The sequence below is a fragment of the Dipodomys merriami genome, unplaced genomic scaffold (genome assembly GCF_024711535.1).
Source record: "Dipodomys merriami isolate MVZ:Mamm:240054 unplaced genomic scaffold, mDipMer1.0.p SCAF_4, whole genome shotgun sequence".
Classification (NCBI taxonomy): Eukaryota; Metazoa; Chordata; class Mammalia; order Rodentia; family Heteromyidae; genus Dipodomys; species Dipodomys merriami.
In genome coordinates this window covers 12,735,953-12,752,835 of record NW_027205603.1, presented here as the reverse complement: position 1 = coordinate 12,752,835, position 16,883 = coordinate 12,735,953, and the positions used below count along the sequence as shown (strand labels likewise).

The following is a 16,883-nucleotide window of genomic DNA, read 5'->3' as shown; positions in this document are numbered from 1 at the left end:
AAGACAACTGGAGACATAATATTAGAAAAGGTCACCTTTTCCTTCTTACTGATGTCTGCTGCCACTTCCCATTGCTGCTGTGTATCAAGGAGTTCAATAGCCACCAAGTTATAGCAACCCTGGTGGTTAAAGGCAAGAGTAATGAGCCTCCAACCTGCATAAGACTCTGGATGTGGACATCAGGAGTTGAGGCTCATAGTCTCACGGATTTGAGCTGTAAATCTTTGAGATTGCCAATCCACTTACCCGGCCTTAGAAATTAAAGATCTGAGATTTCCAGTGTTGGAAGAGCTTCTCCTCACCTAATAATGATTCCTCTCCAATTAGACCCCAACAAGCTAAATGGGATCACTCTGACATGTCATGTAATTTCAGGGGTATATATGAAATATAGATGTATCCACGGATGTAAAAATAAATCAAAGTGTTTTAGTGTTTTAGAGTCGATAGTCATAGTGCAGTCCAAAAGTTGAAGCATCTTCAGTACAATTCTTCTTAATTTTTATATTATGATTTTATTATCTTTAAGTTGTCGTACAAAGGAATTAATTTGACACAACAGTTTGTAAGTAGAATCAATGCATCTTGATTAGTGGCACTCCTTTTGTCATTCCCCCCATTCCTCCTATTTCTTAATTTTCTTAATTTTGTAGGATATGCATTAAATTTTATGACTGCATGCTCGCTCCCTCCTCAACTTCCTGTCTTTCCTTTTCTATTGCTATCCTCTTGACCCTGGCCGCCACATTGCAAGTGTTTCCTGGTATTCATTTTGTTCAAGTATGGGTTAGTCTTTCTAAGAAATTGTCCTATTTGAATTCTCCCCTGAAAATACCATATTTTGTCTAATATAGTGGTATCTAATATATTACCTTGATGTGTTTGCTAAGACATTTACAATTTAATTCTAGATTCCATATAGAAGAGAAAACTTTCGTCCTTTGTCTCCCCGGACCTGACTTCTTTCACATAACCATTTTTTCTAGTTCCATCCATTCCTTTGCAAATGTTGGAATATCCTTATTCCAAATGGATGAATAAAATTACTGTTGCTAGGTAGCTTTGTACAATAGTGGGAAAAAGCACAATGAAATTGCCTAGCATTTTGGATTCTAATTTTTTTGACTGGCTATTTACTTTGTTGGTGGACACAGTTGCATGTTTGTTACAATCTGTCTAATATAAATTGGAAGTGTAAAGTATACTTTCTGTACAAGCACAGAAAGTGCTATCATTTTGTTGATGCCACTTGATGTGCTGAATTTCCAAGGAATTTCTGGTTATAATGTCAATTAATGATTGCTAAAACACATTGCTTGCAGACATACTGCAAATAATAATTCCCATTTTTTCCTTTTTTTTTTCTGTCATAGGACTTGAACTCTGGGCCTGTGTGCTGTCCCTGTGCTTTTCAGCTCAAGGTGAGCATTCTACTGCTTGAGCCACAGCACCACTTCCGGTTTTCTAGTGGTTTATTGGAGATAAGAGTCTGTCTCATGGACTTTCCTGCCCTGGCTGGCTTTGAACCATGATCTTCCAATCTCAGACATCTGAGTAGCTCGGATTACAGGCGTGAGCCACCAGCACCTGGCTCCCATTTTTCCTTTTATAATTAATGCTAGGCATGTCTCAGATTGGCACTGGGTAAAATGTATGAAAGATCCTTTCTATCTTTTGGATCTACTTTGCAAAAAGGCATTTGGCAGTACATCCCAAGCACAGATAAGTTCAATTCAATCTATTAGGGCTTCACCTATCCTCCTTCCTCATTATCTTCCCTGGATGGTTCTCCCTCTATCATCTTTACCTAAGCCTCCCACAGGAATACCTCTCAGATTCCAGTAGCTGTGCTATATCCTGCCTGGTAGGGAGCTATATAATATATCCTTGCAATGTGTACCTTAGCTTCAAGACTTAGAGCCAAGAACTAAGCTCAGTGCTTTGTTGGGAATACAGACTGATAACTTCCTACTAACTGATAATTCTCTGGAACCTGAAAACGACCCATTTATATCCTGAAATAGGTATCAGAGAAGGGTTTCCTGACATCTTACCGCAGACTAAATCGAATCATTTTGCAGTCATAATATTCAAAAAGAAGCAAGTTACACAAGTCTTGATATAATCATAGATCTATGGGAAAAATCTCATATTTGTTTGATAACAAATTCAATGCCTTCTCTTCAAAATTTGTGGATTTAGTTTAAGCTGAGTGTGAATTTCTAAGCAGCATGAATTGACAAGTGATGGGTCCAATCATCAGCATCTGAAAGTTGTCCATCGATCTCCAGATAACTTCAGGCAAGATCATGAAAAGAGGTTTCGTGTTAATACTCATCAGAGAATGGAAAATTAGGGTGGTCAACTAATCTAAAATGAGAAAGAAGAATATAAGCATCATGGGCTTGATCATCCCATTTCTACAGAAGATGTGATATCTATGTATCACTATGGTAAAAGTTAGAATTTTATTCCCTAAAAAACTAGATATATTAAATACTACTCATTAAATACTAATATTTGCACTAAGGAATAATATGGTTTTATAAGAAATTCTGTAAGATACCATAACTAAATTATGCATTATGCATTCTCTGCTAAGATTAGATACACAAAACACACAAGCATTGGCTGATGTGACTCTCTTTTCCCTATATCTGTCTAACTTCCTAAACAATAAAAGCAAAGAAAGCCTATCCTATTTCAAATTCTCAGTGAATGTAGAAACTGGTTATATCAGGTGTTGTGAAGTACAAATCTAATATTAACTAACAGAAAACAATTTACGGTGCACCAATTTTGTTAAATTCAAGTATGGAGAGAATGTCACTTAAGATAGTTCTCCATTTCCAGATAACCATCTAATTGGTAGCTTTCTAAATATCAATACCACACAAACTAGAAAGTAATACAAATCATTATCCTTTAACACAGTAATTGACAAGAATGTTCTGTCTCTTTGCATTATGTCCCTACATGGTCCTTCATTTTTTTCTATACTAACAAAAATATTAACAATAATGGAGCAATGCATATACTAATTCTTGTGAATAAGGATTGTGTAATTCCCTTTCAAATATGATCATATTCATTTCTGTTATAAGTGAAAATCCAGTAGGCACAAGAGATATGCATTCCTTGTTTACTTTTGTTTATGGTATTTGTCAAATATTAGTCTATAACCCAGAACATAAAAAACTGTTAATGGTCTCTTCAACTCTACATTATCTTCAGCAATGGAAAAACTTAAGTATGCACTCTTCCTTAGATATCAAATCTCTCTTTTCTAAAACATCTTTATCTTCTACACTGAGGTGTCTATAGTTCAGAAACACAAAACTGAATGTCTTAATGACAATGTCAGTGGAAAATCCCTGAGAGAAAAATGTAATGTTTGGATTCTGAACAAATGTACCTTGAAAGAGAAAGGAGCAGGCTGGGAAGGTGGCTCAGTGGTAGAGTGCTTCCCTTGCATGCATGAGGCCCTGGGTTCGATTCCTCAGCAACACATAGCAAAAAGGAACAAAAAAGCCAGAAGTGGTGCTGTGGCTCAACTGGTAGAGCACTAGCCTTGAGCTGAAGAGCTGAGGGACAGCACCCAGGCCCAGAGTTCAGGCCCCACGACCGGACCATAAGGAAAAAAGAAAGAAAGAAAGAAAGAAAGAAAGGCGAGACTTAAAACTAAAGAAATTTCAGAAAATATTTTTGCCCAAGTTCCTTACCCAACACCTGGATGATATCGAAAATTTTTGTTCAGGCCTTCTAGGACTTCCATGTCTTCTAAAGGCAACTGGAATTCAAAAGCCTATCATACAAGGAGACAAGTTTTACAATTCTTAAATTGTATATTTGGCAATCTTAGAAGTTCAAGTGAAACAGATTTAATAATACAAAGTCAAAACACTCAAGTAACTAAAGAGGAAATACATTCGAGATAAAATATGTTGATACAGTAGAAGATTATACACAGAAGGAATCACAAAAGACAGTGGGCATGAACAAAGTTGATATAGTTTTGATTGCAGTCTAATGTACATAGAAGTTAACAAAGCTACTACTGAAAAGGTTTTTATGTATGCAAGATAACTTAGCAATTGTTAAGGACAATGTTAGGTGTCTCTATGACATCGCATACACTTAAAATGTGACCATGTTCTTTTCCACAGGGTTTAATTCACAATTTGCCCAAATGTTAATGAAATATTAGCTATCAAGGAGGCTAAAATGCTAAAACTCATGGTTCAATGCTAGTCTAGACAGAAAAGTCTGTGACATACTACCTCTAAAGAACCAGCAAAATTACTCTTTGGAAGCAAAACCGTCAAACTCTTGGGAGATAATTTGGGAGAATATTTTTGTATTCCAAAGAAAAGACAGGACAGTCATCATCCACATCAACTATAAAGTCATGATGACTACAGTTAGAGAAGGAACTTTTGCTTAGGTAAAATATACCCAAGATCAAATAAAATCATCGATAGAAATTTTGAGAAGCTACTACAACAAATATATCTGAATGGATGTACAAAACACTCTCGAGAATGTACATTAATGACAAGATGCAAACTTGCTCCTCCAGAAATACATATCCCTGCGTCTCCAACACTCTTTTCTTTTTTTTTTTTTTTGGTCGGTCGTGGGGCTTGAACTCTGGGCCTGGGCACTTCCCTCAGCTCTTCAGCTCAAGGCAAGCTCTCTACCACATGAGCTACAGGGCCACTTCCGGTTTTCTGGTGGTTTATTTGAGATAGGAGTCTCACGGTCTCTCCTGCCCGGGCTGGCTTTGAACCGTGATCCTCAGATCTCAGCCTCCTGAGTAGCTAGGATTACAGGCGTGAGCCACCAGCGCCCGGCTTCCAACACTCTTTTCTGTATACATTGACAAACTGTTCTCCTAAGGAATGCTATTTCCCCACTCATTTAATGTTGCTTGGTTTGTAAACTGCATTGTACATTAGAGCTTGGCAAAAGAATTATGTGCTAATTCTGATCTAAGGCATGAAACAGTTTGGCAATTCTCTTCTCACCTACTTTGGATAGTATTATATGAGAAAAAATCTTTGGTCTAGTTGTCTAGTGAATGACAAACCTCATGGAGAATTGCTGAGACCTACCATGCAATAACCAATCAGCATCCTGATACATTTGTCCAATAAATATTAGAGAATTTATTGTAAATACAGGAGAGGTTCCAACATACAAAGGACTTCATTTGGCTAAGGCCAAACAAATTTTCCAACAATGCATTCTCCACCTAAATGGATGTACTCTGTATTCAAACTGTTTGCCTCAGAGGTGGATCATATTGCAACTTGAAAGGTAGAAAAATTTCTCATATTAGAATAGTTGTAGAGCACCTGGCTGATTAAATTCTCTGTACTCTTTTCAGCCCTAAGTCTCTCAAACTGTGCTGTCTCTCCCATTATATACACAGCAATAGGATGTCCAAGAACACTGTGAATCACGCATGTACAGGAAATTCTAGGGAAAACAATTTGGTCCCAAAAATGGTGCTAAGAAGTTCCAAGATAACACCCAAATGAAGAATACTATGACCACAGCACACCACCCCATCACCTGCACAGTCTATGCAGGAGACCTAATGCCACAGTACCCACTTATCACCTGTATGTTCTCTTTTATCTCTTTTTCTATGAAACTCTGAGCCAGGGTCACAACCCCACGTTGCAGCTGGTAGCGAAGGGCAATCTGAGCTGGACTGCGATTGTGCTTTTTTGCCACAGCACCAAGAACTGGGTCCTTCAGAAGAAATGGGGCATTGGGGTCTACCCTGGAAGGAAAGACAGAAATGCTGAACTGCAGACAGAGTATTCTATTTGTTTGCAGAGCTCCAATATGCTTGAGGATGCCTGCTCTAGACCAAGTCATCAAATGCAATCTCTTGATCCATCAGCATCGGTCATATGAGGGACCATGTAAGAAATGCAATTCTCCCCGGTTCCTAAACCAGTTCAAAATCAATGCCAGAAAACTAAGCACAAATCAAAATATTTGATTCAGAACAGTGTTTTGGTAAATATTTTATTGGATTACCATTGTTTTGCTCGTTGAGTTCCCAGAGCACTATGGGCAACCAGGACAATGTCCTTGGACTTACAGAAATCCAACAGTTTGCTCTGGTTGAGATAAGGATGACATTCCACCTGTAGATGGATATGACAGGAATTATATGCAAATTTATGCACTGATCAAGAAGAAAATTAAGAGTAAGCAAACCTGAATAAAAATGTGTAACATTCAATTTGAATTGAAATGATCAAAATAATGTAATGTTTACTTTCTAACAAATAAATTTCGCATATCTGTTACCTGGATATGTCTAAAAAAAGTAATCTTCCTAAAGTAGACCACATCATATGCTAAAAACCATTTAGAGGACAAAGAGGCATGACAAACTCTTTTTGTGGGGCACAAAAGACCTATCTGAAATGGAGACCAGATATTTGAACAGGGAAAACCTATAGGAGAAAAGAACCATTTTGGCAGGCATTCTACTAGGGACACTGGTCAGAGTTTTGTTTTTGGTTTTTCAGAGTGTTTTTCATGAAATTGAGTGCCAGTGGCTAATGCTTATAACTCTATCACTACTGAGGAGGCTGAGTCATGAGAATTGAGGTTCTGAGTCAGCCCAAACAGATCATTCTGCAAGACTCTTATCTCTAATTAACCAGCAAAAGTCCGGAGGAGGAGGCATGGTTTAGGTGGCAGAGCATCAACCTTAGCCACAAAACTAAGAGAGAGAGTGAGTCCCTGAGAATGAGCCATAATTCTGTCCCATAAAAAATTATATGCACTCAATGGAATAAAAATACATTAGCTCAATGGAATAGACTTAAATAAAGAAGGTAAGATAAATAAAAAGTATTCTGCCTTTTGATAGAGACTATTCCTTTAACTCCTTTCTTAGAACACTTGAAACTGAAAGGCAAGATTTACTCTGTCTTATGGAAATTATCATAGTTTATTCTGATATGTTGAATAAATTTTTGCTAAGGACAATAAACACAGAAGTAAAAACAAAGAAATTTTCATAAATCCTATGGCCTATATTTCTTACAGAAATTATGAATGAATATTAAACTACTAGGTGAAAATGTCAAAGGACCTCCTTTATTAACAATGGTCAACATCTAGGCAACTAGTAATTGTCAGTCAGGAAACTATGTCTTTATGAAGGATACATCTAGGTGGGCCTACTTAATGAACAGATCAAATCATAGGAAAATTTGAGTACAGATTAAATTTAAATGATGTACATGAATTGTCGTTAATTTTTAGAATACAGTCACAGAAATTGAACTATGTCAGAAAGGATTTTCATTCCAAGAAGACATCTGCTCAAGTCTCTAAAGGAAAATGTCCAGGTCTGCAATGTTATTGAAGAGAACCAGCAAAACTACTATAGATGTGGATGACGATCTACCTGCATTAATAAGGACAATTATGGCCATGTGTTGAATAACTGGCAAGAAATTTGGAAAATACGAATACTCCAAGTGCTTGATAAATTTCATTACAAAAGACTTGATAAAACTTGTAATGAAACTGCCTTCACATTCATGTTGGGAAATCGTAGGATTGTGTCACTGTCCACAAATTTAAATAGTATGACCAGCTTTGTGTTCAAAACACTTTTACTTCACAGCTGTAAGGACTTTAAGCTGTTGAAGACAGTAATATAGAGCCTCAAACCAGGCACAGACTAGATGTGATTTTTAAAAACAAAGCAGAATAGAGGAGTTGACTTAGAGGTTTTCAGGCATTGAGTCAGCTCTGTGTTTTACTCTAAGTTTCCATGTACGGATTTCACTAAGATCCCCACCAACAGATATTTGATCTGTGTGGTCATTTTGGCAGCCCCCACTTTACTCTCCATGCACCTATGTCGCTAGCCAAGTATCCTGAAGCCAGACACAACAGCACAAAATACCAAAGCATTCACTCCACAGACCCTTCACATGGATCTCCACACTTCCTTCCTTCTCCCACTGCTCCTTTCCAAGTTGGCGTTTTTATGGGACTTCCTTGTTTTTTATATACAACACCATCGTCAATCCAATCTCCCCATCATTCATAGGCCAACAATAAGTACTTTGCCTCTGAAGTCTAATGACTGCAGCCCATTTTGATGACATTTACATCTTCCAGATTCTTCCATTCACTGGACACTATGAATCTCCCAATAGGCACAAACACAGTTGGCCAACCCCCCTATCCTTGTTCTTAGAATCTTCCATTCCACAAAAGTAAGTTAAACAGGGGAGAAGGTAAAAGTAATAGCTTGCAGAAACACAGCAACAAGTCAGTGAATAAGAGACAGAGAAGAGGAAGCAGGAACTCACCTGGTTGCAGACAGGCTTGTACTTGAGCCCTGGTTTGTTCAGGATCCGCTCCAGTTGCTTGCGATTAAAGTTGGACACACCAATGGACTTGGTCAATCCCGCATCCTTACACTTCTCCATGGCCTAAAAAGGAAGGAGTTCTGCCGATCCATCTGTACCATTGGTTGAATCAATATAAATGCAAAATGGAGCTGATGACGGAAACACTATCAATAAACAATGAATTCACTACATATGATTGTTGGTAGAAGAAAAATGGTCAAGACATTTGGTGAATATATTCACATACAAAGAATTCACATACAAAGAAATAATTTTGTGTGCTCCTTGGAGAAATAGAGACATCACTGCATAAGGAAGCAAGAGATCACTCTTCTTGTCATCAATTCTGCTCAGACATTCATGTCTTTTACATTCCACTAATGCTTTCTCCCCTATCACTCCTGCAAAACACCATTGTAAATGTCATGAGTTTGTAGATTTCAAGGGTACAGATTCCATTCTTGGAGTTGGAGACATGACCTGACTCTCTAAGCATCCTCTCAAGTCTATTCTTGAAGTACTCACCTCCCATGTGTCACAGGGATCCACTGTGTCAAATATCAATTTTCCATGCTCATCTTTCGGAAAGACTTCGTCTCCAGGCTGCAATAGAAGCAGACATTACAGCAACCTCAACAAGCACTGTCATCCTACCCAGAGACAAAGTCCTTTGTACACTTCAGGAATGAAACAGTAAATGAGTTTTGTTTGTTTGTTTGTTTTTTGGGTCCAGCCGTGGGGCCTGAACTCTGGGCCTGGGCGCTGTCCCTCAGCTCTTCAGCTCAAGGCTAGCGCTCTACCACATGAGCCACAGCACCACTTCCGGCTTTTTTCTTTTTGCTTATGTGGTGCTGAGGAATCGAACCCAGGGCCTCAGGCATGCAAGGCAAGCGCTCTACCACTGAGCCATCTTCCCAGCCCAGTAAATGAGTAAATGAAGGACTCCTCCACTTACTTATGCTTATAAAGATGCTTGAATGAGAGTAATAAGGAATGTCTTTGGAGTCTAGGTAGTTGTAATCCCCTATCAATTTTAAGTATTATTAAATATTGGTTTCCCATCCCAAAGAGATATCCCTAGGACTTGTGTTACTTCTCAGCTTCACTTTCCCCAGAGAAATACTTCTCTCTCACTGGGAAAATCAACAATTACATGGCCTTGATCTTCTACAACTATGGATTTCAATCTCAGTGCCACATAAGCAGAAAAAGCCAGAAGTGTCACTGTGGCTCAAGTGGTAGAGCACTAAACTTGAGAGGAAGAGCTGAGGGACTGCACCCAGGCACAGAATTCAGACCCCATGACTGACAAAAAAGAAAAAAGAAATAGCTAAAGACTAAATCTAAATCTAGCCATTGCTTCACCTGTCTATTTACATAATTCAGTAAACTCATGAAATATCCTGGGTCATTCTATCAATTTTTTAACCAAAGCTTACATAAATTGATGATCAAAGCTTCTTCTCAATCATTTATGGAAATAATTATCATGTCATATGCAGTTATATGCTTCAGTTAGATGATGCAAATAGCCTACCTTCAATGAAGTTGGAAAATGAATAAGGTAGAGATCCACATAATCCAACTGTAGTTTCTTCAGTGATCTTTCCAGACAAGGCCGGACTAGCTCTGGTCGATTGAATGTGCACCAGAGCTGCAAATGTTAAAAAATACAAATTGTGCTGGATTGATGGTTTACCTCAAGTGAGAATCTGATTCACCAAATTCAGAGAAGTTTTACACTAGGAAGATATCGGTGTCCATAGGGGAAAATTAATGCCTTTATTCTTAGGTTTCCTTGACCTGTCAGGGCCATGTCATTGTTAAAATAATTTGCTGGACAGTGGAAGGAAATTACTTGAGATAGCATCTTGGTCAATTAATAAAATTATCCAAACTCTGAATCTTATTCCAAAGAGATTGCAGTATTACTATTTCTCTAAACATCTCATCTCTTCAAATCAGTGGAGACATATCCACATACCTTTATTTCCATCAATGAAAGGAAAGATATTTGAATATTTTAAAATGTACTGGGCAAAAAAACACACTTTAGCAATGTTTTGTTTAATACCCAGCAAATTCTCATCTGATCTTTTCCAAGAGTAAAGGTAAGATTTAATATTCCAAATAGCAAAAATAATGTTTTAGAAAGTTACTCTGGACATGAAGAACATTGTGATTTGACCATAGATCTGAGTGGTTCTATAGCACCCGTTAAAACAATGATTCAAGTTGAGACTTTGAATGTTAAAGTGTCTGCCAACCTACCAATTCATGGAGAGTAAGTTAGTAATTATTTCACTCTGTTTTTAATATTAAGCCTTACATGTGAATAACAATAGTAGCACCAAGAACAACTCTTCCAACTATTGCTCCAATCATGTAATTCTTCCCCAAATCACATTTCAATAAATTTGCATCTACCTATTGTAGGCAGCATACCTTTGAGGTGAGGAATATGTCTTTTCTCTTCACAGTGCCCTCTTCAATCTTCCTTCGAATGGCCTGCCCTACTTCCTCTTCTACTTCGTACACATACGCAGTGTCAATGTGCCGGAAGCCAGCATCTATAGCTATTTTGGTGGCCTCAAGTACCTTACTTCTAGGAATCTAGATCAACAAGGAAAAGAAAAGCAGAAGCTGGAGATAAATGTTGTGAGGTAGCCCATTTGAAACAAAGTAGATAGTTAACATGATTAGAAAGCACTTCGTATTCCAGTGTCATCTTCAGATCACTTAATCATGTAACAGGGTAACACTTCTGTGAACTTAAATCCCATCTTTGCTGTAAGACAAAGGGTTATCCAAACAGCAATTGTGATGGTCACAGAAATAATCACCTTTCCATGAACTCATTTTTATCTGTGTTGGACTTAATTCTGCACTTGGAGGAATCAAGCCAAACCTGTTTTTCTGTGGTAGTCTCTACTTAATAACAGAATTTGGCTTTTTCTCTGAACTTCAAACACAGCCAATGCTAATTAATCAGTGACATTGGAAGATTCCAGAAGCTCTTGTTCCAAGGAATTCCTAGAATGATTTAGAAAGATTTACAGGACTCAGGATGGAGACAGCACCACCCTGTGGTTTACATAATAATATTACAACATAGAAGGAACACAGGAAAAATGTGCATAGAAGAAAATACAGAAGGTATATGATCATGCTTAGTTGAGTTCTCATTGGAAAAACATAGAACATAATTGGGAGCACTAAATGGTGACAATGCATGGTCCATGTCTACAAGGAAAGTTCAAGTCATTTCAAAAGATACTTTTTGCCAGTGCTATTTACCTAGTGGCCCTGTCTCTGTTATGGCACCCCAAAATTCCAATCCTTCACTCCCCCTCTGGTTATACAAGCAATAAAAAAGCATACCACCGTTACAGGTCACAAAACAGTAAAATACCAAATTTCCCAGGTGTTATCCAGGGCCAGTGCTCTTGAGATATGGTATAAAAGTTTTGTTAACATTCTTATGTACAGTCATTTTCTCTTTAAAATTGAACAAATTTCTGGGAGGGAAACAATATATGCTAAAGGTCATAGATTTATAAATAAGTAATTAACTCCATCATGTAAGAGATAATTGGTGTAACCACCAACCCTCAAAACTAAAGCTCTTGGATTTAGAGAGGGTATGGTTGGACTTAGTGCCTCCTCTACCAAAATTGGGTCACAATTTTAAAGTTCATTCAGTAAATGATTTCTTAAAAGGCAAACCAAAACACAGATTTTTTAAAACATTTATTTAAAAAATTTCAGAAACTTTTCAAGCTCAAAACTTTTCTTGCTCCTACACTCCTGATCTAATACTTGTTTGTTAGGTGTAACAGCACCCGGAGATTCACCAGAGATGAGTATGTGGTGGTGTCCTGCAGTCTTCCCCACCTTTATGCCTGAAAAATTAACAAACTCGAGGCAGAAGAATCAAAGTTGATTGATCTTAGGAAACAAGTTAACTTTTATCACCTTGATTTCTCTGGATCTCCACAAGAAAGCAAGACTTTCTATTGTAGGAAATAAGTAAAAACAAAAAAAAAAACAAAACAAAAAAACAATTCTAGTGCTATCGTTATCTTTCCAGGCATCAAAGCTGATGCACAGCTTTAGCCTGCTAATTTTTGTTCTTTTTTCCCCACCAAGCTATGAAATCAATGACCAATTAGTACAAAGCACAATGCTCAGAATAAACAGGTTATGACATGATCACACTCTCACAATGTTCTCTCCTGTATATGACAAGCACTAGCTTGGGAAAACTGAGCACTGGTTGACCACCCCAGAGTCATACTAGAAATATGTGACTTTGCAATCCACATTGGCCTCAGGTCTTTCTAAATCTATTTTTCTTTTCAACCTTCAAACCGATCAGCATTCTTATTACCTCTTTGGGTACATAGGTACCGAAGCCCAGTTGTGGGATCGCATGGCCATCATTTAGTCCAACAGGCTGATACTTGGAATTCATTGCTGTTGTTCCTCTGGCTGGACAGAGACTGTTCCTTTTGACCTCATGGGTACAAATTTAACAGGAAATCATGTCTCCTCATGTCTGTCCAATATTTAATCAAGTGTGAGGAAGTAGAATTAAAGTTGTAGTCTATATTACAAAGAGAACTAAAAACCAGCTCACTCTTTTTTATAATAAACTATTACACAGTGACATAGAAGCAATTGGTATGAAGTATGTTTTTTCTCCTTAGAATCTTCCATGTATTATAGTGAGTTACTATAATAGATTAATGGTATCATTTCTGAAAATTTGTTGAACTGGAAACCTTTAGATTCATACTTTACTTCTTATTTAAAATTTTCTTTAAAAAGAAAATAAAGCCCCTTGGATATTACATCTTGTTTAGAACAATAAAGACATTACTCATACAGCAATAGAGAAAAGCCACTTAAACACATCTCTACTTTGGATTCTTTAACCAGAATTTTTTTAAAAAAGAATGAAGCCAGCATGTTTTTTTCCATCCTAGACAGCCTTCACTGTTCTATGCCAGGGGAAATTTTTGCATTTGAGTCCAATTGTACTTTAGACTCCTAGACCCGTGATGCATTTCCATCAGCTTGTCTGGTGACAACTCTGCAACACTACTCCCTTTTTACCATCCCAAGACACCCATGGGCTTTAGTTCCAAGACATTCAACCAGAGATTCAGACATATTGTTTCAGGTCTAAGTAGACTGGGAGACAGGGCTAGTGATGAGCTTAAAGATCCAGACAGAAAATATTCAAATCACCAGAAAGCATTGTCAAGCAGTGTCAATATTCAAATATAATCCAGGTAAAGTCAGGAAATATTATAATTTAAGTTTATATTTCATGGGAGGAGATTGGCCAAAACAATCCATAACAAAACAGAACATTAATGGATATCATGTGAGGTGGCCTAACAGGATTCCTGGGAGGGTCACCTGTAATAAATGTTGCATTATAGTCTTCCTCACTTAAAATCCTCAGCCTCACAGAGGTAAGGATTTTTTTTTCCCAAGATCATCTTTGTAAGCTGTGATTGACTGTGACCAATATACCTAAACTCTCTAAGACTTACTCTTTTTTTAATCTGTGGAATTAAGATAATAAATGTACTACTTGCTAGGTCCCAGGGAAGACTAAATGGGGTAATCTGGAGAAAGGATGATGAATTCTCAATGAAAGACATCATTACTCCTATATTTTTTCATCACTTTAAGTGCATTATAAAGTCTCTGGTCAAATACTATATGCTTATCATAGATGTATCATTATCATCACATTTCTTATAATTAAAGTCGATTATAAAGACATTGAAGACAAGAAATATGGGTAGGTAGTTCATGCCATAAGTGTTTAATGAGTTAAATTCTGAGTTTTGATGAAAATAAACTTGAAATGATCACATCTATATTTTTCATGAAAGTAATTCATCTTTTAGCTTGTGTTCATAGCTCTGCATGCTTGCTACTGCATGTATACAGACATTAAAATATTTTTATACCTTTTTTTGTCTTTGTCAGTGATGAGGTTTGAGCTTGGCCTGGGCACTGTCCCTCAGCACTTCAGCTCCAGGCTAGCGCTCTACTACTTGAGCCACAGTGCCACTTCTATTTTTTGAGTTGTTAATTAGACATAGGCATCTCACAGGGACTTTTCTGCCCTGACTGGCTTGGTACCACCATCCTCAGATCTCAGCCTCCTGAGTAGCTAGGGTTACAGGCATAAGTCAAAGGTGCCCAGAAGATATCTGATTTTTATCACAAGGTAACATGTGGTGATTCGAGGTTTAAGGTAGAAATTTATTACAAAATATAATGTAATAAAGCAAATTCCCCCCCAAAACCTCTGTTTTGAACTGTTTCTTCAGTGCCACAACCCTCACTTGATACTAATTAGTTTTATTTGTTATTCTCACACATTAATAAACTCAGTTTTTCCACCTGTAAAATCTGAATTTGGACTTTGACATTTCTAACTTCACTTGGTTATCATTCTGAACTTGGATACTCTCTACTTTCAGCAGAGAGCTTACTGTTTTCTGTATTTGTATTTAGTCCCATCATTAAACTTTACCTCTAGTGTTCTACCTAACTTGGATATGATGTACCCGAGTCTTTATTTGAACACTTGGCCATGGGTAAGGAGTTTTTCTCCACTCACATGACAACTCAAATTCAATCCATTATCCAAACAGTCTTCAATAATAATCTCTTTTGCCTCTTCAGAGACTTGGTGTTTAAGAAAAACATGAAACTCAATTAAAATCACTGAGTAAGAGACAACATCGAATAACAATAGATATAAAATATTTCAGCAGATACCCAAGATAATACAAGAATATCACAAGCATGAAGAGGCTAATCAAAGAGTAACAGAGGAATTTTGTGAGTGAGATGAGAAATGGCAAAGATTAATGGGGCATTCTTGGAATCCACAAAGAGACAACTGGAGGAATATGGGGGGGAGGCCACAAATGGAATGCTGAATGAAGACCAACAGAAGGAAAGGAAGTCCAATGAAATTATAACCAATCAACTAAGGAATCTGAGAATGAATACTGAAAACCAAATTAAGGAAGTAAAGCAGTCCATACAAGATCTAAAACAAAGCTCCAACAAAGAATTTGAGGCCATCAACCTGACCAATTAAAAAGTAAGGAAATAAAAAACAAAATAGAAAGTCTTGATAGGTTAGACCATGCAGAAGATCGAATCTCTGGTATTGAAGACAGCCTAGATATTATACAGAAAGAACAGACAACTATTCAAGACAAATCCAAGAAATATGGTAGATCTATTCAAAATGTAGAGGACACCATCAGACAGCCTAATTTGAGACTAATGGGTGTAGAGGAGCACCTAGAGACAGAAGTTAATGGTCTAGGAATTTTATTTAATAGGATCCTAGCAGAGAACTTCCCAAACATGCAAAAAGATAGGCCTATGCAGATATAAGAATCCTTTAGAACCCCAAATTGACAAGACCACGACAGGACATCCCACACTCACATTCTAATCTCTACTGGATCATTTCAGACCCAGGAAACGATCCTTAAAGCTTTCAAGGAGAAAAGGTTAACCACCTATAAAGAAAAACCATGGGCTGGGAAGGTGGATCAGTGGTAGAATGCTTGCCTTGCAAGCATGAGGCCCTGGGTTCAATTCCTCACCACTATATAAGAAAAAAGAAAAAAGCCAGAAGTGGTATTGTGGCTCAAGTGGTAGAGTGATAGCCTTGAGCTGAGGAGCTGAGGGACAGCACCCAGGACCAGAGTTCAGGCACCATGACCAGACTTAAAAAAGAAAAAAGAAAAAAATTTAAAAAAGAGAAACCAATCAGAATAACTTCAGATTTCTCAGCAGAGACAATTAAAGCAATAAGAGCCTAAAATGATGTATGCCATGCCCTAAAGACAAACAACTATCAACCAAAATACTGTACACAGCTAAACTGTCCTTCATAATAGAAGGTCAAATAAAATCCTTCTACAGAAAAGAATGATCTCCACCAAACCAGCCCTACAAAAGATTCTTAAAGATGTCCTACAAATAGAAAAGCAACAAGAGCACAATAAAGGTCAAACAAACAAACAAAGAAACAGCTCCCAGAGAATCCAAGAATCATAGGAAGAACCAGGTTGGCACAGCTCCATGAAGATGGATAACATGGCAGGAACTACCAAACACCTCTCAGGCTTAACTCTCAATATTAATGGACTTAATTCTCCAATTAACAAATAGACTGTCTAGTTGGATCAAAAAGCAACATCCTTCTATCTGCTGCCTTCAAGAGGCACACCTTGCCCACAAAAACAAACACATTTTGAAAGTGAAAGGTGGAACTAAAATCGACTGAGCAAACACCTCTATAAACAGGCGGGAGTTGCAATCCTAATATCAGATAACATAGACTTCAAATCAAAATTTGCAAGAAGTAAAGAAGGTCATTGCATACTAATCAAGGGATCTCTCCCTCAGGAGGATATTACA

At 37.5% G+C, this 16,883-nt stretch overlaps 1 protein-coding gene and 1 pseudogene across 1 annotated transcript; both read right to left on the bottom strand.

The window, feature by feature from the left end:
* The window catches only part of LOC138805546 (aldo-keto reductase family 1 member C13-like), a 60,467-nt pseudogene that overhangs the window by 29,597 nt on the left and 13,987 nt on the right, over positions 1-16,883 (bottom strand).
* On the bottom strand, positions 1,218-12,926 carry LOC138805660 (prostaglandin-E(2) 9-reductase-like). Its single transcript, XM_069990563.1, has 9 exons — positions 12,796-12,926; positions 10,851-11,018; positions 9,943-10,059; positions 8,931-9,008; positions 8,364-8,486; positions 6,055-6,164; positions 5,626-5,791; positions 3,723-3,805; positions 1,218-2,370 (listed from the first exon to the last, which is right to left on the bottom strand). Exons 1-9 carry the CDS (start codon positions 12,877-12,879, stop codon positions 2,328-2,330), a joined length of 972 nt encoding a protein of 323 aa, XP_069846664.1. The 5' UTR covers positions 12,880-12,926; the 3' UTR covers positions 1,218-2,327.